General features: G+C 36.7%; 1 protein-coding gene across 2 annotated transcripts in view; it reads left to right on the forward strand.

Annotated features, from left to right (window-relative positions):
* HSPBAP1 (HSPB1 associated protein 1) overlaps positions 1–24,954 on the forward strand; it is a 132,972-nt gene that overhangs the window by 37,815 nt on the left and 70,203 nt on the right. For both annotated transcript variants that reach the window (XM_090409835.1, XM_090409844.1), the window contains exon 4: positions 12,520–12,656. In XM_090409835.1, coding sequence (XP_090265961.1) covers positions 12,520–12,656 — 137 coding nt within the window. The remainder of the gene's footprint in view (positions 1–12,519; positions 12,657–24,954) is intronic.

Below are 24,954 nucleotides of genomic sequence, written 5' to 3' on the forward strand. Positions count from 1 at the left end.
TTGTTCCACAGGTTCTCCATTCACAACACAGTTGACATTTTCAATGATTCTGCCTATTTTCATTGGCTTTGTCTTTTTATTGCTGACCTTCATACCATATCTATTACAACAGCTATTCAATTTAGTCAGAGAATCTTGCAGACTTGTAGCGGATTTAATTAGAAGTATAACATCATGCGCATAAAGCAAAGAGCTGACATTAACATCTCCAATTTTGATATCAGGTTTAATACCACTTTCCTTCATAATGTGATCCATATAGATAATGAATAACAGAGGGGATAATGTACATCCTTGTCTCACACCAGATTTAACATTAAACCATCTTCCTGTACTTCCTTCAATTCTAACTGCTGACTTACAACTCAAATAAAGACTAAGTATTGCTTGATATAATGCCCCATTGACACCATATAACTGCAGCGTATTGAATAGCTTCTCTCTTGGCACCTTGTCATATGCCTTTTCCAAATCGACAAAACTTAAATACAGATCTTTGTTATATTCCCATGCTTTCTCGACTACTTGTCGTAAAGTGAAGATCTGATCCTGACAGCCTCTATTTGGCCTGAATCCAGCTTGTTCTTCACCAAGCTTTTCTTCCACAATTCTTCTCAACCATTTCTCAAGTATACTTGCATAGATCTTGCCAGGAACACTCAGTAGGGAAATACCTCTGTAATTCTCGTAGTCAGTTTTATTTTCCTTTTTATATATGGTTACTATTAGAGCTCTACTCCAATCATCTGGAATTCGTCCCTCTGTCCAGGCTTTCTGAACTATGAGTGCAGCCACTGTAAGACTCTTATACCACCATACTTCAGCATTTCTGGTCGAATATCATCTACTCCTGCTGCCTTTCCACATTTCAAGCCTTTGATGGCTTTTTCTACTTCAAGTATGGATATGTATTCCTGACTTCATGCCTGGTCAGTGTTTTTTATCAGTGTGCTGTCATCACTGCTTGTTTCATTTAGCAGTTTTTCAAAGTAATTACTCCATACTTCAAGGATATCTTTTTCTCCTGTTTTCATGTCAACTTTATCATCTCTAATTCCTTTTACAGCACTCTTTCCTCCATTCCTAAGTTTCTTCAACAACCTCCAGAATATTTTGCCACTTTCTTGATATTTATTTTGTATATTCTTGCCAAAGTCCTCCCATGACTTTTGTTTAGCTAGTTTTACACACTGTTTAGCTTTCTTACAGTTGTCTCTGTATTCTGTAAGAGTAAAAGTTGACTTATTTGGCAGGAACTCTTGATATGCTTTCTTCTTTTCCTTCACTGCCTCTTTAACTTCCTGTGTCCACCAGGGAGTTCTGATTTTTTTTATCCTTGCACACAACCTCACCACATGCTTCTCTGGCAGAATCAATTAATGTTTTCTTCAGAGTTTGCCACTGAATCTCCAAGGTTTGATTCCTGTTCTCAAACCCTTTCATTTTCTTTTCAATAATCTTTCTGTATTTTAGTCTACAGTTCACATCTGAGAGCTGCTCAACTTTTATTTGCTTTAAAACTTTCTTACATGTTATTCTTTTCAATATGAAATTCAATTTTATCCTGCTCAAGACTAAATAGTGATCACTTCCAATTTCAAATCCTCTGTGCACTCTGGTGTCCTGCACCAGGGAGAAAAACTCACTATCAACAATAACATAGTCAATGAGACTTTTCTTATTCCTTGCCTCTCTCTCCATGTGAATTTGTGCACATTTTTATGTTGGAACACGGTGTTAGTAATAACCAGTCCATGTCCCGAGCAGAAATCCAACAGATATTTGCCATTATTATTAGCTTTGCTCTTTTCTCCAAATTTTCCCAAAATATTTTTGTATGTCTCACAATCATTTCCTACTCTGCTATTTAGATCCCCAACAAGGACTAACTTTTCCTTTTTCATTGTGTCAGTTGCTTTTTCTAGAGCGTCAAAAAATTCCTCCACTTCTACCTTAGTAGAACCTTCTGTGGGACCATAGGCACAAATAAGTCTCATTGTCCAGTTCCCCATTCTCATATTTGCCCACATTACTGTACTTGAGACCGACTGCCATTCAAGAAGATTAGCCTCGTATTTTGTGTTGAATATTATGGCTACTCCTTCTTTTCCTTGATTGTCATTGCCTGAATATAACATTTTGTATTTATTGCTCAGAAAGATCTCACCAGTTTTGGTCTTTTTTGTTTCAGTCACCCCTATTATGTCGATCTGGTACTTATCTAATTCCTCAGCTAGCTCCATTTCTTTGCCATTCAGGCTTCTTACGTTGATAGTACCGATCTTTAAATCTGCTGATGTTGAGTTGGGGTTTGTTTTCAGATTTGTTCCAGTAGCTGACTTTTCGCTGTTCGCCCTGGTTCCCTGGCGAAAACAACAGGGGCCTTGTTTAACCGGGCAACGCCCCAGCCAGCATGAAATTTTGTCATGTTGTACGATCATTTTTTTATTTTGATTTAACCAATAAGAATACAATTTGGTCGGCTAAATCCCAGATTGCCAGCCCATCCTCGTTCATTCAGTATCAAAGTAAATACCCAACAGGGTGCACCACGAGAAGGTGAGGATTGGACATTAGGTCAGAAGCCCTGGTCGGTTCTTCACATTCCTTTAAAGGCTATGTGGAGGTCTCCTCTCAGTTATACAGCTTTAACCCTTAAGCACCCTGAGAGTAAATCAAGTGAGGATTAAATGGATGAATATCACTATTAAGCTGGAGGTGTCAAAAAATGAAAATACTGTGGAGGCAATACAAGAAGAATGATGACCAGCAGGCACATGAAAACGGTACAAAACACAGGCTAGAAGGGTAACCAGTGTCATAAGAAATTCAAAAGTAGAGTATGAAAGAAAATTTGCATTGCAGGCCAAAGATAATGCCTAACAATTCTTTTGATATGCTGCAAGTAAAAGAATGTTTATGGACAAGAAAAAAAGCACTGCCCAAGCAAAACTTTCATGGTTTCTACATTTGGCTTTGAAATAATGCTGGATTTTAATATCCACTTTACTTACATAATCTTCAATAGTAGTTGATATATAATTTTGAGTTGCGGAGGTCATGTTCTTATTCAACAGTTCTTGGAAATATCTCTTCATCTGTTTTTACTTTTTCTTTGTCCATCTGGGCATATATCCAGCATAGGCTTATAGTCTCCTTTAATTTGTACTATAAGCATGTTTAAGATAGCTCTTGTTCTTCATTTCTTGTTCTATGGTGCATTTCATTAAGAGCTTGTCTTTTTTACCTTATATTTTCTTCTTTAATCTTAGTTGGTTTTGCAGTAAATTCTTTGTATGCTTTATTTCTTTTTATTACTGCTTGAGCACATTCATCATCAAACCAGTCCTTCTTTTCCTTTCTTATTTTCATATCCCAGAATTTCTTCTACAGTAATCAGAATCCATTGTTTAATGTACTACTAGCTTCTTTTTATATCCTGTTCTATAGTTCTATTTTTGGCCTTTATTTTATCTTTAATTTTGTTCTGGAAGTTAGTTTTAACTTCAATTTCTTTAAGTTAAATATTAGTGCTCCTTCTCTTCTTTCTTTTTTCATCACTGGGATTCTGCACCTATATTTAATTTTGAATAGATAATGATCTGAATTGCAGCATGTTCCTCTGATCTTACATCCATAATATTTGATGCTGATCTTATATCTATAAACACCTGATCAGTTTGATTAAATACTGTATCATCTGGGGATATCCATGTCCTTTTATGGTTATCTTTATGAGAAAAGCATGTAGAGGATATAACCATATTTTTATTTATAGAAAAATCTATCAGTTTTTCTCCATTATCATTAGTGTATAATGTAAACTGTGTTTTCTAATTATTCCTAGAAATATTTTCCTGTCCAAGCTTGGCATTGAAATCTCCAATAATCATTTTTATGTTGGTAGATGGTGTGAAATCATACATCTCCGTTTTGCAGAAGAAATCCCATTTTTCCACATATTCCTTTTCTTTTGTTGGTACATAAGCATTTATAATTCATAAATTAAAAAAATTTTTTCTGATTGTTATTGCACATAATCTTTCATGTCTCTGTCTACTATAAATGCTACTCCAAATTCACGTTTCCTTGATTCTTTCAAAAGAAAATGTATATGTTCCAAAATTTTTGATTTCTGTTACAGTCCATCTTGTTTCTTGTACTGCCACTAATTTTAATTTGTTTCAATGAATTTCTGATATGAGTGCTTTAAGTGCTCTTGTCTTATACAATGTACTCATATTCCAACCCAAAATCATAATTCAGTATTCATTTCTTGAGTCGTACCCATTTGGTCTGTCCAATTGGAGGCTTTTTCTTTCCAGGTTCCTTAACAAGTAGTAGTTTTCTGGGAATAGGTTATCAACCTATTGTCCAATCCCCAACCTGGAGGACCTAATTTCTGTATTTGAACCTCTTAGAAATAGGGTGGCTCAGTTATATTCTGGGACACTGGAGTTACATGGTCCATGACTCCTTATTCAGTATATTTGGAGCAGCCCTGGCAGGAACAAGTTCCTTTTAGGTCTAAAGAAAGGTCTAAACAAGAGAAGAGATTATTTTAAAAAAAAGTTACTTTGTTTGTAACATGATATGAAATATGAATTTATTTTTTTTTTTATTTTGTTATTATTATCTTAAAATTTCATTAAAATAGAAGTACAGACAGTTCTTACTTTACTAGTTCTTTTTTTTTTTTCTCAAATATCAAGCATCATCAAAAAATTGAAATTATTATTATTATACAGCCATCTCCATAGAGGAAGAAGATTCATCATGGGGGAATCCATTATTTACACAATACCTGTCATATCTCTCCTTAAATGCATTCACTGATGAAGCATCCACAACCACCTCTGGCAACCCATTCACCACCCTCCAAGCAAAAAATGTACTCCTTAATACCCTTTCTAACCACACTCTTGCACAACTTCCATTGGTGATCTCTTGTTCTCTCCCTTCTTGCCATGTACAGAAACAAAAAAGTCTTCAGTGTCAATTCTATAAAATCCCTTTAATATACCTTAAATACTTCTATTGTGTCTCCTCTTTTTTGCCTTCAGCTAGTTTTTGAAGCTGTGAATCTATTCTCATAAGGAGCATTCCACAGACAGACCTACTACAATCTTTGTTATTTGCCTTTGGATCCTCTCCACAACTTCTTCATCCCCATGCAGTCCAAATGTAGCCTTATTAAATCCTTATATAAGGAACAATAACTTCTCTACCTCTACTCGTTTTCTTCAACAGCCATGTAATGTGATGCAATATGACTTCTAAACTTCAGCTCCCTGTCCACCAGCATATCCTACGTCCCTGGCCTCATCAGTTCTTGTAGTTCAGTTCCATTAATGTAGTACACAGCTTCTGATCTCTTTTCCCATAGTGCATCACCTTATGCTTGGCCGCATTAAACTGGCAACCATTTACCTTTTCTCATACTGCTAGTCTGTTGAAGTCTTCTCAAGATCTCTGCATCACCTTCATTTACAGCTGCTCTTCCAAGTTTAGCATCATCAGCAAACAACTGAATATTTCCTGTCAAATAATTTCCTTCATTGATATACAAATTAAATAACAGAGTACCATGTACTATGTTATTTAATGTGGCACACCACTACCCACCTCTTGGACTCAACTCCTCAATAAACCAATCTTTTTTTATCTGTCCATCAGCCACCCTCTAATCCAGATCATCAAATTCATATCATCCCCCATTTGCTCTGATTTATGCAATGGAATTCTATGTGGAATCTTGTATAATACTTTTGTGAAGTCTTGCAATATCAAGCCATTTCCCTTATCCCATTCCATTGTCAGTTGATTATAAAAAGTAAGCAGATCACTGGGGCAAGACCTACCCTTCAGAAAACCACGTTGTCTATTATAGAGTATCATATTACTATCCACCCAGTCCTGAATTCTGTCTTTTGTTAATTTCTTCACATTAATTTGCTACTTCTGTCTGGAGTCTGGCACTTTTTTTGGTAAGATGACAATGGAGTTTCCACTCCATTGTCACCTTACCAGTCTTCTTCTTATTGTGCTATCTACTATCGAAGGTCAGCGACCATCTTGGCAAACAAACTGCACTCTTGTGCTAATCTGAGCAGTTGTGCACTGCTCTTTCCTGTCCATGTCTTGATGTTGTCAAACCATGATATTCTTTTTCTTCCTCTAGTTCCTTTGCCATCAATTCTTCCTCTCAAAACAGTTTGTAGAAGTTGGTATTTGCTGTTTCTCATGATGTGGTCAAGATATGATGTTTTTCGTTTCTTGATTATTTGTACAAGATGTTTAGCTTTGCCACCTTACCAGTAATGAAGCTTAAATTAAACAGCTTGTTCAGAGGAGATGATAATTCCCTTGCATATTTTCATAATACATGGGCCGATATGCCATCTAATTCCATGGCTATTGAGGCATTACAATATTTTAAGCACCTCCATTTCTTCAACCTCTATTCTCCTATCAGGCAGTCAATGTACCACTAGATGGTACACTGCAAAATGTTCACTCTGTAATTCAACTATTTTGTTTGGTTCTGCTACCTACCCAGCATCAGAACTTTCTAAGGTCATCCTTCCAGAATCATTTCTCATTTTACTTGTCACATAGCAAAGAAAAGAACTCTTGGGTTTCTTTTGGCCTCATCAGCTAGCTTTCTCTCATAATTAGCCTTGCTTACCATACCAGTCATCCTTCTTGCCTGCACCTTATACTGCTCATGAGCATACTGATCACTTTCTTTATAATCCTCTGCAATGTTTTCTTTTGTGCATCTCCCACTTAATGAAGCTATTCATCCATCTATCTAACTCCTACCTGATTTAATCTTCTAACCCTAGGTATAAGTTCAGATACTGCTTTCTTTAAATATCCCTTCACTACCTCTCATGCACCACTAACATCTCCCCTACTCTAAATTCTTATCCCATGGCTCTGCTGAAAGCTGATTCCTCAGCTTGTCATAATTACTTGCTTTGTAATTCCATGTATATCTCTTCTTAATAGAAAATTCTACATATCTGACAATCTCCCAGGTCAAAACTACATGATCATTTTCTCCAAGCAGATGTAGCCTAGCTAGATTGGTTAGTGTTAAGTTCTCTGATGCAGTGATCAGATCCAGCACTCTTGAACCTTGTGTCTCCTCTGTTACATGTTGCCTCAGGTAATTATCTCTCAGTAGGTGTATATATTTCATTTCATTCCTTGCCTGTGACCCTTCTTCATCCCCATGATTGAAACTCCCATAATAATTACTTGGCCTGTATGCATTGCTAATTTGTGAGTGCATGTTGTATACATTCTCCCTTATACCCCTTTGATTATAGCAGCAACCAGTTACATATTTAGTCTTATGGTCATAGGAATAAATGCAAGGAATTCCTCTACTATCATTTGCAAAACCCACATCTTAAGGGTCAAAGCTGTATAACTGAGAGGAGACCTCCACATAGCCTTTAAAGGAATGCGGAGAACCGACCAGGGCTTCTGACCTAATGTCCAATCCTCACCTTCTCGTGGTGCACCCTGTTGGGTATCTACTTTGATACTGAACGAACGAGGATGGGCTGGCAATTTGGGATTTAGCCGACCAAATTGTATTCTTATTGGTTAAACCAAAATAAAAAATGATGGTACAACATGACAAAATTTCATGCCGGCTGGGGCGTCGCCCGGTTAAACAAGGCCCCCGTTGTTTTCGCCAGGGAACCAGGGCGAACAGCGAAAAGTCAGCTACTGGAACAAATCTGAAAACAAACCCCAACTCAACATCACCAGAGTTAAAGATCGGTACTATCAACGTAAGAAGCCTGAATGGCAAAGAAATGGAGCTAGCTGAGGAATTAGATAAGTACCAGATCGACATAATAGGGGTGACTGAAACAAAAAAGACCAAAACTGGTGAGATCTTTCTGAGCAATAAATACAAAATGTTATATTCAGGCAATGACAATCAAGGAAAAGAAGGAGTAGCCATAGTATTCAACACAAAATACGAGGCTAATCTTCTTGAATGGCAGGCAGTCTCAAGTAGAGTAATGTGGGCAAATATGAGAATGGGGAACTGGACAATGAGACTTATTTGTGCCTATGGTCCCACAGAAGGTTCTACTAAGGTAGAAGTGGAGGAATTTTTTGAGGCTTTAGAAAAAGCAACTGACACAATGAAAAAGGAAAAGTTGGTCCTTGTTGGGGATCTAAATAGTAGAGTAGGAAATGATTGTGAGACATACAAAAATATTTTGGGAAAATTTGGAGAAAAGAGCAAAGCTAATAATAATGGCAAATATCTGTTGGATTTCTGCTCAGGACATGGACTGGTTATTACTAACACCATGTTCCAACATAAAAATGTGCACAAATTCACATGGAGAGAAGAGGCTAGGAATAAGAAAAGTCTCATTGACTATGTTATTGTTGATAGTGATGTTTTCTCCCTGGTGCAGGACACCAGAGTGTACAGAGGATTTGAAATTGGAAGTGATCACTATTTAGTCTTGAGCAGGATAAAATTGAATTTCATATTGAAAAGAATAACATGTAAGAAAGTTTTAAAGCGAATAAAAGTTGAGCAGCTCTCAGATGTGAACTGTAGACTAAAATACAGAAATATTATTGAAAAGAAAATGAAAGAGTTTGAGAACAGGAATCAAACCTTGGAGATTCAGTGGCAAACTCTGAAGGAAACATTGATTGATTCTGCCAGAGAGGCATGTGGTGAGGTTGTGTGCAAGGATAAAAAAAATCAGAACTCCCTGGTGGACACAGGAAGTTAAAGAGGCAGTGAAGGAAAAGAAGAAAGCATATCAAAAGTTCCTGGCAAATAAGTCAGCTTTTACTCTTACAGAATACAGAGACAAATGTAAGAAAGCTAAACAGTGTGTAAAACTAGCTAAACAAAAGTCATGGGAGGACTTTGGCAAGAATATAGAAAATAAATATCAAGAAGGTGGCAAAATATTCTGGAGGTTGTTGAAGAAGCTTAGGAATGGAGGAAAGAGTGCTGTAAAAGGAATTAGAGATGATAAAGGTGAAATGAAAACAGGAGAAAAAGATATCCTTGAAGTATGGAGTAATTACTTTGAAAAACTGCTAAATGAAACAAGCAGTGATGACAGCACAGTGATAAAAAACACTGACCAGGCATGCAGTCAGGAATACATATCCATACTCGAAGTAGAAAAAGCCATCAAAGGTTTGAAATGTGGAAAGGCAGCAGGAGTAGATGATATTCGACCAGAAATGCTGAAGTATGGTGGTATAAGAGTCTTGCAGTGGCTGCACTGCATAGTTCAGAAAGCCTGGACAGAGGGACGAATTCCCGATGATTGGAGTAGATCTCTCATAGTACCCATATATAAAAAGGGAAATAAAACTGAATGTGAGAATTACAGAGGTATTTCCCTACTGAGTGTTCCTGGCAAGATCTATGCAAGTATACTTGAGAAACGGTTGAGAGGAATTGTGGAAGAAAAGCTTGGTGAAGAACAAGCTGGATTCAGGCCAAATAGAGGCTGTCAGGATCAGATCTTCACTTTACGACAAATAGTCGAGAAAGCATGGGAATATAACAAAGATCTGTATTTAAGTTTTGTCGATTTGGAAAAGGCATATGACAAGGTGCCAAGAGAGAAGCTATTCAATACACTGCAGTTATATGGTGTCGATGGGGCATTATATCAAGCAATACTTAGTCTTTATTTGAGTTGTGAGTCAGCAGTTAGAATTGAAGGAAGTACAGGAAGATGGTTTAATGTTAAATCTGGTGTGAGACAAGGATGTACGTTATCCCCTCTGTTATTCATTATATATATGGATCACATTATGAAGGAATGTGGCATTAAACCTGATATCAAAATTGGAGATGTTAATGTCAGCTCTTTGCTTTATGCGGATGATGTTATACTTCTAAATAAATCCGCTACAAGTCTGCAAGATTCTCTGACTAAATTGAATAGCTGTTGTAATAGATATGGTATGAAGGTCAGCAATAAAAAGACAAAGACAATGAAAATAGGCAGAATCATTGAAAATGTCAACTGTGTTGTGAATGGAGAACCGGTGGAACAAGTAAAACATTTCAGCTACTTAGGCACAATTTTTACTGAAGATGGTAAACTAAATATAGAAATAGACAACAGAATCAGCAAAGCTGGTATGGTGGGAAGTCAATTGAATAAATTCATATGGAATAAGAAAGAAATTAGTCGGAACACTAAATTAGCTGTATACAAGACTGTGTTCAAACCAATTTTAACTTATGGATCTGAAAGCTGGGTCAGAAGTAAAACACTTGACCAAAGACTAGAGACCGCAGATATGAGAGTCCTGAGAAAGATTAGAGGCGTGAACAGATGGCATCAATGGCAATATCATATTAAAAATGAGGATATTAGGAAAGAACTTGACATTGTCAGCATCCAGGAATGCGTTAGCAGAGCTAATCTCAGATGGTATGGTCACTTAAATAGAATGGGAGAGGAAAGATTAGCAAAACAAGTGTTCTCTGCCAGGTTGGCAGGAAAATGACCCAGAGGAAGACCAAGATATAGGTGGATTGATACGGTACAAAGTGCCTTAGACGATAGAAATATAAGATCTGATAATGTTGGAGTCTTGACAAGTAACAGACTGATTTGGAGGAAAATTGTGGATAGGAAGTTAGTAATGATGTAATTTTTTCATGTAGTACTGTCATATCCTGTACACCCCTTGAGGGTACATGGCAGGAATTTGATGATGATGATGACATCTTGTTCCTTCTGTCCTCTCTGAAGATACTATACTCCTTGCATTTATTCTTATGATTATATCATTCTCATTCAACATGTCTCACTAATGCATGTAACTTTTGGCCAAGTTGTGCTAACCAATGCCCAAAACTCCTCGACCTTATTTTGAATACTTCTGCATTAGTATACATAAGCTACAATATCCCTTCATCCTACACCTCCTTCTTACACTTTGTATTACTTAGCCCACTAAAGTTAATCTGGAGTGCTGCATTTTGCATCATGTGATCAGTCTCCCACTTTCTAACCTCTAGATTGCCTGGACCCACATTCACCTGCATCCCCCCTGAAATATTTCAGTTTCCCTGACTTTGTACTTCAAAGCTTTCACCGAACAACACTCTCTCTCAAGACTACTGACACCAAATCCATTTAGATGAAAGTCATCCACCTTTTATAAAGCCTTCTTTCCATCAGACTCACTCCACAAACTCCACACCCATTCCTCCTATATAATCTGCATGCACTCTCATTCATGATCATAGCTCTCTGTCTCAACTCACCTCTATCATACCGTGGCAACATACACCTTTTACTTCCTCATTCTTCTTTTTCTCATGCACTTGCAACTCTTTCATGTCTTCTCGCATACCATACTTGGCACCTGCTCTGTACTAGCCAAAATAAACATATTTCACCTTAACTCTCTGCATCCTTACAGCATAACTGACATCCTTTATCTTAGCTCCAGAAAAACATGATTTCGTCACACTCTCCTCTAGGAATCCTTGTATCAATGAATCACCATTATCATCTTGTTATTCTCTTCATTTTCCACCATGTGATTTGTACAGTCAGTCAGTCATACCTCTTCAACACTAAGTATGCCAATCTCATTATCATTCATTTTGTCTTTCATTTCACTGCTATCACTCTTCTTGCTCTTTTCACACTTCTGGCATTCGCTCTCAAAACACTTTCAACAAACACGTTCTCTAGTTTCATTCTCCTTCCAGAAATCTCTCATTCTGCAAAGGCCGTACATTTCACACATTCTGGAGTGAATGTAATCACACATATTAAAATCGCCCACCATTGTTTTATACATCAACATTATGTTACACAAAGTAAACAAATATTAATCCTTTAAAAATCAGAAAATTAAACGCATTACCCTTATAGTTAATCACACGAACACTCATAAATATAATGATGAAAAAAAAATCTTAATTCATGCTAAAGATTTCCAAAAGAACTTATCTTTTGGTACCAAATTTCACCATTTGCACTATTTATTAAATAGGAAAAATGGGCTATTATACCTCCTTACACCAAATTAATGACTAAATGAAAAAAGACATTTTATGATCATCCAAAAAAATTATAAATTATCCCATGACATCAGTGCAAAACTGACTAAATACAAAACAGTTATAACCTCTGATATGCTTGTTTTGATAGGTTAAAATATACAGTTGACTCTCACTATAGCAAATACCATGACAAATGCACCCACTATAACAAACTTCCAAATGTCTCAACCAAAATCTCCTCGGTTACAATGCTATTCTAAAAGAAATATATTATAACAGATTATCCACTGTAACAAACTATTGTTAGAGTCCATACAAGTTTGCAAAGTTTTGTTTCAATCCTTAATTCAAATCTTAATCCCATAAACAGAACACACAATCAGTTATCTCTAATTAATTCTCCCATGGATGCAAAGTACCTAAATCAGAAGTAAGGTATATATTTATCTTATTTAAACAGCTAGGCAGTAGACTGGAGTTCCTTTGGGTTTCCAGGACGAAGTGGACTTGATAGCACTCTGTGGATAGGAAGTAAAGGTGCGTGTACCCCTTGCCATCAGGACAGTTATGGATGCAATTTGGTTGCTCAATTATCTGGAAGGTTTGTAGTATTTAAATTCATTATGTATATGATTAATTGGATAAATTTACAAATATCCCCATTTCACTAACCACCATCACATTCTTCTATCATTTGAAATCCTATCCATTGAGTTTTTTAATAATTCTGGTAATTAACCTATGTTATTAGCAGACTTTTTAGGTATCAAATTTGCATAGTGGTTAGCATATCTGTTCTCCAAACAAGAAGCTATGGGGTTCAAATCCCACTATGGTCATGGATAAATGTTTGAGATCATCGTCTTTAGGTGGAAGATGAATTTCATCACCTGGTGTGAGACCACTGTCCCACTTATTGGAGGCCTGAAGTGGCTTGAAAAAGTTCCATGTTTTGTTTCTAGAATAGGGTTTCAAGACTATGTAACAAAGAAGTAAAAAATACAAAATATATATAATTAATAAAATTGAAAAAAATAAAAATCCTTATTTTTAAGTTTCAACATTTTGTGGGTGGGACCCACATAATAAAAAAAAAAACTCATAAACTACTTTTTGTTTATTATACATACAGGCTATGTTTCAGATTGAGGCTTCTGATATCATAGCTATTTTTTTTTTATGTGACCATATTTAAATGGCCAAACCTGATACTTATAATGATTGGTGACAAGCAATGTTCCCTCCAAGCTATACATGCACACATAAAATTTTTGCTTTCAAAATTTCTAATTTGCAGTCACTAATTTTGTCAGGTGGTGCTTAAGGGTCAAAGGGGCTTAAGGGGGGTGCTTAAGGGTCAAAGCTGTATAACTGAGAGGAGACCTCCACATAGCCTTTAAAGGAATGTGGAGAACCGACCAGGGCTTCTGATCTAATGTCCAATCCTCGCCTTCTCGTGGTGCACCCTGTTGGGTATCTACTTGGATACTGAACGAACGAGGATGGTCTGGCAATTTGGGATTTAGCCGACCAAATTGTATTCTTATTGGTTAAACCAAAATAAAAAATGATGGTACAACATGACAAAAATTCATGCCGACTGGGGCGTCGCCCGGTTAAACAAGGGCCCCTGTTGTTTTCATAAAAGTCAGCTACTGGAACAAATCTGAAAACAAACCCCAAATCAAAATCACCAGAGTTAAAGATCGGTACTATCAACGTAAGAAGCCTGAATGGCAAAGAAATGGAGCTAGCTGAGGAATTAGATAAGTACCAGATCGACATAATAGGGGTAACTGAAACAAAAAAGACAAAAACTAGTGAGATCTTTCTGAGCAATAAATACAAAATGTTATATTCAGACAATGACAATCAAGGAAAAGAAGGAGTAGCCATAGTATTCAACACAAAATATGAGGCTAATCTTCTTGAATGGTAGTCAGTCTCAAGTACAGTAATGTGGGCAAATATGAGAATGAGGAACTGGACAATGAGACTTATTTGTGCCTATGGTCCCACAGAAGGTTCTACTAAGGTAGAAGTGGAGGAATTTTTTGATGCTTTAGAAAAAGCAACTGACACAATGAAAAAGGAAAAGTTGGTCCTTGTTGGGGATCTGAATAGCAGAGTAGGAAATGATTGTGAGACGTACAAAAATATTTTGGGAAAATTTAGAGAAAAGAGCAAAGCTAATAATAATGGCAAATATCTGTTGGATTTCTGCTCAGGACATGGACAGGTTATTACTAACACCATGTTCCAACATAAAAATGTGCACAAATTCACATGGAGAGAAGAGGCTAGGAATAAGAAAAGTCTCATTCACTTGATAGTGATGTTTTCTCTCTATTGCAGGTCACCAGAGTGTACAGAGGATTTGAAATTGGAAGTGATCACTATTTAGTCTTGAGCAGGATAGAATTGAATTTCATATTGAAAAAAATAACATGTAAGAAAGTTTTAAAGCGAATAAAAGTTGAGCAGCTCTCAGATGTGAACTGTAGACTAAAATACACAAAGATTATTGAAGAAAAAATGAAAGAGTTTGAGAACAGGAATCAAACCTTGGAGATTCAGTGGCAAACTGTAAAGAAAACATTGATTCTGCCAGAGAAGCATGTGGTGAAGTTGTGTGCAAGGATAAAAAAATCAGAACTCCGTGGTGGACACAGGAAGTTAAAGAGGCAGTGAAGGAAAAGAAGAAAGCATATCAAAAGTTCCTGTCAAATAAGTCAGCTTGTGCTCTTAGAGAATTACTATTATTATTACTATTACTATTATTACGGGCAACTCCAGGGAGTCATTAGACTCATCGAGGGAGGCCCCAAATCATATTCATCACAACTATTTGACATTCATACAGTATCTATCATACCTCGCCTTAAACTCATTCACTATCACAGCATCCACCACAGACTCAGGGAGCGCATTCCACTCATTCACTACTCTGAAAGTAAAGAACCCAGCTCTAACACCTTTACTAACCACACTTTTGCCCAGTTTCCATGGATGTCCCCTAGTCCTCCCACAACCAGCCCTGTTCTCAAAAATATCTTCTGAATTAATTTTATAGAAACCCTTCAGTAATTTGAATGTCTCAATCATATCTCCCCTCCTCCGCCTATCAACCAATTTTTGCAACCCACAAATCCTCAACCTGTTCTCATACGGTTCATTCCACAGACCTGCTATCATCTTGGTCACTCGCCTCTGGATCCTCTCCACCTTCTCCCCATCAAGAAGAAACCTAGGTGACCAGATGCCGTCACTGTGTTATAATACGTGAGCAAGTTACTGAGGCATGACCTACCCTTCACAAAACCATGCTGTCCCCGATACAGTATCCCATTTTCTTCTATCCAATCTTGTATTTTCCTCTTGACTATTTTCTCTAAGACCTTGACAATGATTCCTGATATGCTAATCGGTCGGTAATTTACAACAGCAGTCCTGGAACCACCTTTATGCAGTGGAACTATTTTCCCCTCTTTCCACCCGCTCGGGACTAACCCAGACCCGAGACTCAAATTAAACAAAATGGTCAAGGGTACTGACAATTCTTTAGCTGCTTCTCGTACAACACGAGCTGGTATACCATCCAATCCCACAGATGTATTGACATTGAGGTTATGCAATAGACTACTCACCTCCACTTTATTAACCACAATTCCCATATAATCTACTGGTTTATTCATTTCTGCAATGTCACCACCTGGATGATATACTTTTGCAAAGTGCTCACTCAGTAACTCAACTATCTCAACTGATTCAGTTACCTCCCTACCATCGGCATTCTTTAAAATCAATCTGCCATGTACATTTTTCCTTTTACTTGCTACATATCTAAAAAACTGTTTAGGATTCTCTTTAGCCTGCATGGCCAATGTTCTTTCATAATCCTTTTTTGCTTTTCTTACCACACTCGTCACCCTTCTGGCCTGCGCTTTATACCGTTCATGTGCCTGCCGGTCACCCTTCTCCTTAAATTCCCTCCATAGTTGTTTCTTTTTTTGCAACTCAAGCTTAATGGTGTTATTCATCCATTTAACCCCTACTTGATTTATTATTCGGACTCTAGGTATACAGTCAGCCATTGCTTCATGCAAGCACTTCTTAACTACCTCCCATGCACTATCAACTTCTAGTCCTTGCAGTTGTACATACAATGGCACTGAACCAATCAAACTCCTAAGCTTGTCATACTTTCCAGCCCGATAATTCCACATGTACCCTGTCTTAATTGAAAATTCTACACCTTTAGCCACCTCCCAAGTTGAGACCCTATGATCACTCTCACTGATTGGTGGCAATGTGGTCATATTTGTTACAGCCAAATCCTCAGATGTAATTACTAGGTCAAGCACTCTCCATTACATGCTGTCGCAGATAGTTATCCCTTAATAACCGCATAAAATCCAGTTCCTTCCTCCCGTGTGTCCTCTCCTCACTCCAATCAATGCGACCATAGTTGAAATCTCCCATAATAATCACCCTCCTTCCACCCATTTCTTCTATTTGCTTGTGCATACTGTCACCACCATCTTTTCCATCACCTGGTCTATAGCAGCACCCAATTGTATATTTAGTTCTGCTATCCACAATCTCACACCAAATGGCCTCAAATGTGCTCTTTTCTCTATCCTGCAATTCAACTTCTATTCTCCTTGGCTGGAGTTCATCAGCTATCATCAACGATACTCCTCCCCCCGTTTTATTCTCTCTGTCATTCCTGAACACACTATACCCATCACATTCAATCCCACTAGTTATATCATCTACAGTCAGCCATGTTTCACTAATACCTATAACCTGTGGTCTGGAAGTGCCAACCATGGCCAAAAACTCTTCCTTCTTGTTCCTAATACTCCTAGTATTAGTGTACATGAATTTAAGACCCCCATTAGCCCCAACCCTACCTTGATGCCTTATATTAACTATCCCACTCAGATTTGTTGTCCTTATTTGCTCTGGCATATTATATTCATTCTTACATTCAACTGCCTCCATAAGGACTGTATCTCTACTCCCCTCCCCTAACAAATCTAGTTTCCCTGAATTTGCACATCCACTACATTCAGCAATACTTTCTCAAGTCTTCTTACACCGTAACCATTCAAATGCAAGCCATCCATCTTATATAGATCCTTTCGCCCATCAAACTCACTCCACACATCCACAAATTCCACACCACTCGTCATACATAACCCACGCATAAAGTCATTTGCAATTATAGCCCTCCTTTTAAACATTTCACTGTCATACCGTGGCAAAAGACTAATCATTCTAACTCTCTCACTCTTTTCTTTTGCTACCTCAAACAATTCATTCAGGTCTTCTATCATTTCCATTTTATCTCCTTTCAAATCATTCGTACCTGCCACAACAATAATTTCTTTCACCCTTTCCTTTTGCTCTCTAATAGACGCAGTTACGTCCTTTATAGTCGCACCAGGTTGGTACGATTTTGTCAAATCCTCTACTAACACACCTCGTACTAACGAGTCTCCATACAGCACTCTATCCTTCATTTTGTTCATGTTCACATTCATACGTCTATTTTTCCTGTCATACCTTTTATTATTGGTTGGTTGGTTCATTCAGTCTACTTTTGTTCATGCACTCTAGCTGCCGTTTTGCTCTTTCTATCGCACTATTCAACAACGCGATCTCACTCAATGCATCTAACTCATCTTTTTTGTTCTCTGAGAAACCATTTATACTATCATTCACACTTTCTACATTCACACTCTCACAATTTTCATGTACAACCTTGCTGTTTCTTGTCATATCCCTATTTCCTTCATTCTGAAGGTTGACAAAAATATCACACTCACGATCCGAAATACACTTCAATTCCTCATTCTCCCTACATTTTCTACACACATTCAATCCTTTATTATCATCTAACCACACTCAGACCGCACTCCGCAAAGCGTACATTTCACAGCTAGTACACTGACTCATTTCTTTTATGCTACCGTTCTTTGATAACGATGGCAAACCTTCATTACTGGCCGCCATTTTCCTTCGCACAGGTGCCATACTTATCTGTAACGTGTTTTGTCAAATTATACGTTATAACACACCAAAATAGACGCACTAAAATACGCAAGGCAAACAAAACAAAACAGAATATAGAGACAAATGCATGAATGCCAAACACTGTGTAAAACTAGCTAAACAAGAGTCATGGGAAGACTTTGGCAAGAATATAGAAAATAAATATCAAGAAGGTGGTAAAATATTCTGGAGGTTGTTGAAGAAGCTTAGGAATGGAGGAAAGAGTGCTGTAAAAGAAGTTAGAGATGATAAAGGTGACATGAAAATGGGAGAAAAAGATATCCTTGAAGTATGGAGTAATTACTTTGAAAAACTGCTAAATGAAACAAGCAGTGATGACAGCACAGTGGTAAAATACACTGACCAGGCATGCAGTCAGGAATACATATCCATACTTGAAGTAGAAAAAGCCATCAAAGGCTTGAAATGCTGAAAGGCAGCAGAAGTAGATGATATTCGACCAGAAATGCTGAAGTATGGTGGTATGAGAGTCTTCCAGTGGCTGCACTGCATAGTTCAGAAAGCCTGGACAGAGTGACGAATTCCCAATGATTGGAGTAGAGCTCTCATAGTACCCATATATAAAAAGGGAAATAAAATTGAATGTGAGAATTACAGAGGTATTTCCCTACTGAGTGTTCCTGGTGAGATCTATGCAAGTATGCTTGAGAAACGGTTGAAAAGAATTGTGGAAGAAAAGCTTGGTGAAGAACAACTGGATTCAGGCCAAATAGAGGCTGTCAGGATCAGATCTTCACTTTACGACAAATAGTCGAGAAAGCATGGGAATATAACAAAGATCTGTATTTAAGTTTTGTCGATTTGGAAAAGGCATATGACAAGGTGCAAAGAGAGAAGCTATTCAATACACTGCAATTATATGGTGTCAATGGGTCATTATATCAAGCAATACTTAGTCTTTATTTGAGTTGTAAGTCAGCAGTTGGAAATGAAGGAAGTACAGGAAGATGGTTTAATGTTAAATCTGGTGTGAGACAAGGATGTACATTATCCCCTCTGTTATTCATTATCTATATGGATCACATTATGAAGGAAAGTGGTATTAAACATGATATCAAAATTGGAGATGTTAATGTCAGCTCTTTGCTTTATGCAGATGATGTTATACTTCTAAATAAATCCGCTACAAGTCTGCAAGATTCTCTGACTAAATTGAATAGCTGTTGTAATAGATAGGGTATGACGGTCAGCAATAAAAAGACAAAGCCAATGAAAATAGGCAGAATCATTGAAAATGTCAACTGTGTTGTGAATGGAGAACCTGTGGAACAAGTAAAACATTTCAGCTACTTAGGCATGATTTTTAGTGAAGATGGTAAATTCAATATAGAAATAGACAACAGAATCAGCAAAGCTGGTATTTTGGGAAGTCAATTGAATAAATTCATATGGAATAAAAGAGAAATTAGTCAGAACACTAAATTAATTAGCTGTATACAAGACAGTGTTCAAACCAATTTTAACTTATGGATCTGAGAGCTGGGTCAGAAGTAAAACACTTGACCAAAGACTAGAGACCGCAGATATGAGAATCCTGAGAAAGATTAGAGGCGTGAACAGATGGCATCAATGGCAATATCATATTAAAAACGAGGATATTAGGAAAGAACTTGACATTGTCAGCATCCAGGAATGCGTTAGCCAAGCTAATCTCAGGTGGTATGGTCACTTAAACAGAATGGGCAAAGAAAGATTAGCAAAACAAGTGTTCTCGGCCAGGTTGGCAGGAAAACATCCCAGAGGAAGACAAAGATATAGGTGGATTGATACGGTACAAAGTGCCTTAGATGATGATAGAAATATAAGATCTGATAATGTTGGAGCCTTGACAAGTAACAGACTGATTTGGAGGAAAATTGTAGATAGGAAGTTAGTAATGATGTAATTTTTTTTTCATGTAGTACTATCATATCCTGTACACCCCTTGAGGGTACATGGCAGGAATTTGATGATGATGATGATAATAATTTTGTCATTTATTTTATTTAGTAATTTCTCCAGTCTCCACCAAGTATTACATTAACCCATTCCAACTTAATACACTCTAGACAGGCTTATACGTTGGTTAAAAATCACATCCTCAACACTTTCTCAGCCAATGGCTACCCCCCCCCCCCAAAAAAAAAATCCAAAAAATATTAAAACCTACAAACCACAGCCCCCCTCCTCCCCCTCCACAAAAAAGATTACTCTAAATCCATCACCATTCCCTACATCCGAGGCACCTCAGAAAAAATTACCAAAATTCTAAAAAAACATGACCTCACCTCCTGTTACAGGCCTTACAGAAAATTGGCATCCTTTATCCGCTCTACCAAAGACCAACCACTTCCCCTAGACCTACCTGGTGTATACCAGGTCCCTTGCAGTTGTAAACTGTCGTACTTTGGCCAAACAGGCAGGACAGTGAATATCAGAATTTCTGAACACAAGGACTACATCCGGTTTTACAAGTATAGCCATTCTAGTCTTGCAGACCATGCTCTGAATACTCGCCACAGAATACGGTGGAAGAAAGCAACCATAATACACCGGAGCAAATATAAATTCGAAAGATTATTTATGGAATCAGCCTCTGCCCTAAGAAACTCTCCAAACCTCAACAAATTTGGTTGTATGCGACTGCCCCAAATTTGGAAGGCATACATCAGCAGACCTTCAGCCCAACGGCCAAGAACGCCTACTTAGCCTGCCAGAGGGCACCATCAGGACTTCTAGGAGAATGATAGCTTCAAATCTTCATTCTCAGTTACTGTATTGTTATTGCCTGTGTGCACCTGCCTTTTTGTAAGTTCCTTTAGAAAATGGCAATGTGACATTGCCGAAATATCGGAAATATCTATTAAAGTATAATTTAATTTATATTCGGATCTATGTTGTTTCAATTCCCTAAGTTATTTAGAAAATAAATTAATACACTCTAATTAGTTACTTTTTTTACTCTGTTATTCATTATCTATATGGATCACATTATGAAGGAAAGTGGTATTAAACATGATATCAAAATTGGAGATGTTAATGTCAGCTCTTTGCTTTATGCAGATGATGTTATACTTCTAAATAAATCCGCTACAAGTCTGCAAGATTCTCTGACTAAATTCAATAGTTGTTGTAATAGATATGGTATGAAGGTCAGCAATAAAAAGACAAAGACAATGAAAATAGGCAGAATCATCGAAAATGTTAACTGTGTTGTGAATGGAGAACCTGTGGAACAAGTAAAACATTTCAGCTATTTAGGCACGATTTTTACTGAAGATGGTAAATTAAATATAGAAATAGACAACAGAATCAGCAAAGCTGGTATGGTGGGAAGTCTATTGATTAAATTCATATGGAATAAGAGAGAAATTAGTCGGAACACTAAATTAGCTGTATACAAGACCGTGTTCAAACCAGTTTTAACTTATGGATCTGAGAGCTGGGTCAGAAGTAAAACACTTGACCAAAGACTAGAGACCACAGATATGAGAGTCCTGAGAAAGATTATAGGCGTGAATGGATGGCATCAATGGCAGTATCATATTAAAAACGAGGATATTAGGAAAGAACTTGACATTGTCAGCATTCAGGAATGCGTTAGCAGTGCTAATCTCAGGTGGTATGGTTACTTAAACCGAATGGGCGAAGAAAGATTAGCAAAACAAGTGTTCTCTGCCAGGTTGGCAGCAAAACGACCCAGAGGAAGACCAAGATATAGGTGGATTGATAAGGTACAAAGTGCTTTAGACGATAGAAATATAAGATCTGATAATGTTGGAGTGTTGACAAGTAACAGACTGATTTGGAGGAAAATTGTAGATAGGAAATTAATAGTGATGTAATTTTTTTCATGTGGTACAGTCATATCCTGTACACCCCTTGAGGGTACATGGCAGGAATTTGATGATGGTGATGATGAATTAGTTACTTTGACTTGTGCTGTGTCGGTAAACTGACACTGACATCAGCAAGTTGCAGAGGTATATTTGTTTAGATTGTCTGCTGTCTAGTCAGTTCAGTCACTTGAATTCATGCAAATTGTGATGTTTTGTAACTATGCAGATTTAAGCAAATTAATTTAGGAGTTGCTGTTTGTGAGCACAGGCTGCATAAAGAAAAATATTTTCCATATGCACATTGGGCTGGCAAAAATTAAAAGGAATATTGGTGACAAATGAATGTTTTTCATTTGGAAGTGTAAAATAAATAAAGAAAGAAGTTAAATATTACAATGGAGTATAATACTTAATATAATAATAATATTTGGTTTCCAGATCAAGTGTTGATCAATTTTTATTAAACTGAACCAACTAGTTTCGCCACACTTTAACTGTTGGCATCTTCAGGGTACTTATAAGTTTAAACAATCTCACAATTATGCGTAACTGCAAAACTGACAAAAATTAACTGTAAAAAACTGACTAGAATAATTACAAATAGAATAGTATTGAAAGTGAGTGAAACACGTATCACATGTACAAGGTTAGCTAGCTATTTCTAAGGAACTTTCTGTAGTTTGTATTAAAGTTCATTTCTTCTGTTTTTAAAGTTCTGATTAGGGTTTTCCATATCTCTGGGAGTATTAGTCCTTTATTTCTGTTAAGGTTAAAGTGTGGCAAAACTAGTTGGTTCAGTTTAATAAAAATTGATCAACACTTGATCTGGAAACCAAATATTATTATTATACTAATTTATGATCAAGAAAATACCTTCATGAGGAGTATAGCACTTATTTTATATTATATTTTTTATCTGCTTTTCTGGTAGGCTGGGTTCAAATCCTGTGATGACATGGACATTTATGGATTGTCTTTAGTGAGAGATAATTTCATCACCTGGGGTGAGACCACAGTCCCATTTATTGGAGATCTGAAGTGGCTTGATAAATTTTATTTTGGTCTCCAGATTGGAATTTCCAGATTATGTAAGAAAAATAAAAGAATATTCTAAAAATTATAAAATTAAAAAATAAAAATTATTAAAATCTACAGTACTAATTCACTATAGGTTTACAAACTTTTTATTGAATGGGAATCACATAAATAAATAAAAATAAAAAAAAAGCCAATTTATTACTGAAATCACCAGGGGAATGATAAATCACTTGAAATACTAAAAACTTTCATTTTCTGGTGGTACCTATTAGGGGTTGTACTACCAAAGATTTCATGATTAATTTCTGATCAGCTCTTATGTTGTGATCTTTGCAATCCTAACTGCATCTATTCCACCTATAACTTGTTCTTCCTCTAAGAACTTTACATACTGTTTTTTTTTAAATATTTATTCTGTTAATTTATCATTTTCCATTTTGTTTTGAGCTCTGCTTACACATTTCTTGAGTATTAATAATGTCAGGTTCTTTTCTGAAGATATCAGAAAAAAAGTCGCTTTTGGAGACTTTTTTTCATGGGATCAAGGCAACTTTGAGGTTGTACTCTATTTTTAATACACTAGTTATTTATTGGTGATGTCATCAATGAATAACTAGTAAAAGTGAAGTGACAGCACTCTTGTTGCAATGTTTCAGATGCACTTATTGTTTTTTGTAGAATGTTTGTTAATAGTTTTCAGATTGTAGCCATTCATTACGAGAACATCTCTTAGATAAACCATTTATTGTTGTCACTAGATATAGTGCATGTTTTGTCTTTTGGCTTTTTGATACAGTTTCAGAATAGTATCATAGAGTGATGGTGAGACGTAGTAAATCTACCAGTGTTGTTGTTATTATTTTTTTACTGCATGCGGAGAAAATTTGTTTTGTTCAACGATTGTGGCATTAATTTCTGCACTAATGTGGATTGTTGGGTTCAGGGTGACCACTCAGCAAAAATATTTCGTACTAACTTATGCAGGAAAAAGGTGCTAGATCTCAACAAAAAGTACTAAATTTTTATTTACTTTCATTGCATTCACTCTATTTAGGGCATTTTACGGTATTATTACCTTATTATCATAGATGAACTCGATGTAAAACTGCTGAATTAACACATGTATAACAAATATGAAAATAAAAAAAAAAGTCAAAACGCACTTCACTGTAGTCATCTATGAGTCCAAGAGCTGCAGTTGTCAGTCATCATAATAGAAGTATCAATTGTAACTCTAGCACTTCACATGTGTATTAATTTACCATATAATTTTTACTCTCATTTTAGTGTTTAAAATAATGCAACATTAAATTTTCAGTTATTAGAGCCTGTGTAGCTCAGTGGATGTGGTGTTTGCATACTACAGCGCTTGGCCGCACGAAGGAAGACTTGGTTTCGAGTCTAGTCGGCGACTAGAGGAAATTTTTCTAAGCCTTTTTTCGACTGGTTCCCGAGTTAGTCGATCTTTGGCAGGCAAGCAGGTTTTTCCTCACGGAAACTCGGGTTTTTCGTCCTGTAAACTCAAGAAAATCGACCGTAGAACCCACATTATTTCAGACATTAAATATATTGTGTTAGGGTTAGGGACCACGAGATGGCGGCACATTTGAGCCGTCTCTCTTCACTGTGTACCGCATAATTAGTGATAGCTTTGGGCCATCTATCTCTGATTGCTACCAGTGGAAATTGAACTGTCCACTCAATCTCCAAAAGTTAGATAGGGCTAAAATGGCCTCGCCTACTCCCCGTATACGGGAATAAAAAGGCGTTAGCTAATTTTTTTATTTTTTTTTGATTAAATTTTCAGTTATTTATTATGCTATTTACATATATACAGGGATTCCCACCCACAAAAAAAACACCGGAAGTATTTATTCATTATTTTTATCAGATTTTTCTAAATTAATTAACTCTTCAGAAATAGTAAAATCTGTGGCTGACGTATATTTTAATTTTTCTTTT

This window comes from Typopeltis vanoorti, chromosome 2 (genome assembly GCF_054136105.1).
Source record: "Typopeltis vanoorti isolate ZY-2024b chromosome 2, IOZ_Tvanoo_1.0, whole genome shotgun sequence".
Classification (NCBI taxonomy): domain Eukaryota; kingdom Metazoa; phylum Arthropoda; class Arachnida; order Uropygi; family Thelyphonidae; genus Typopeltis; species Typopeltis vanoorti.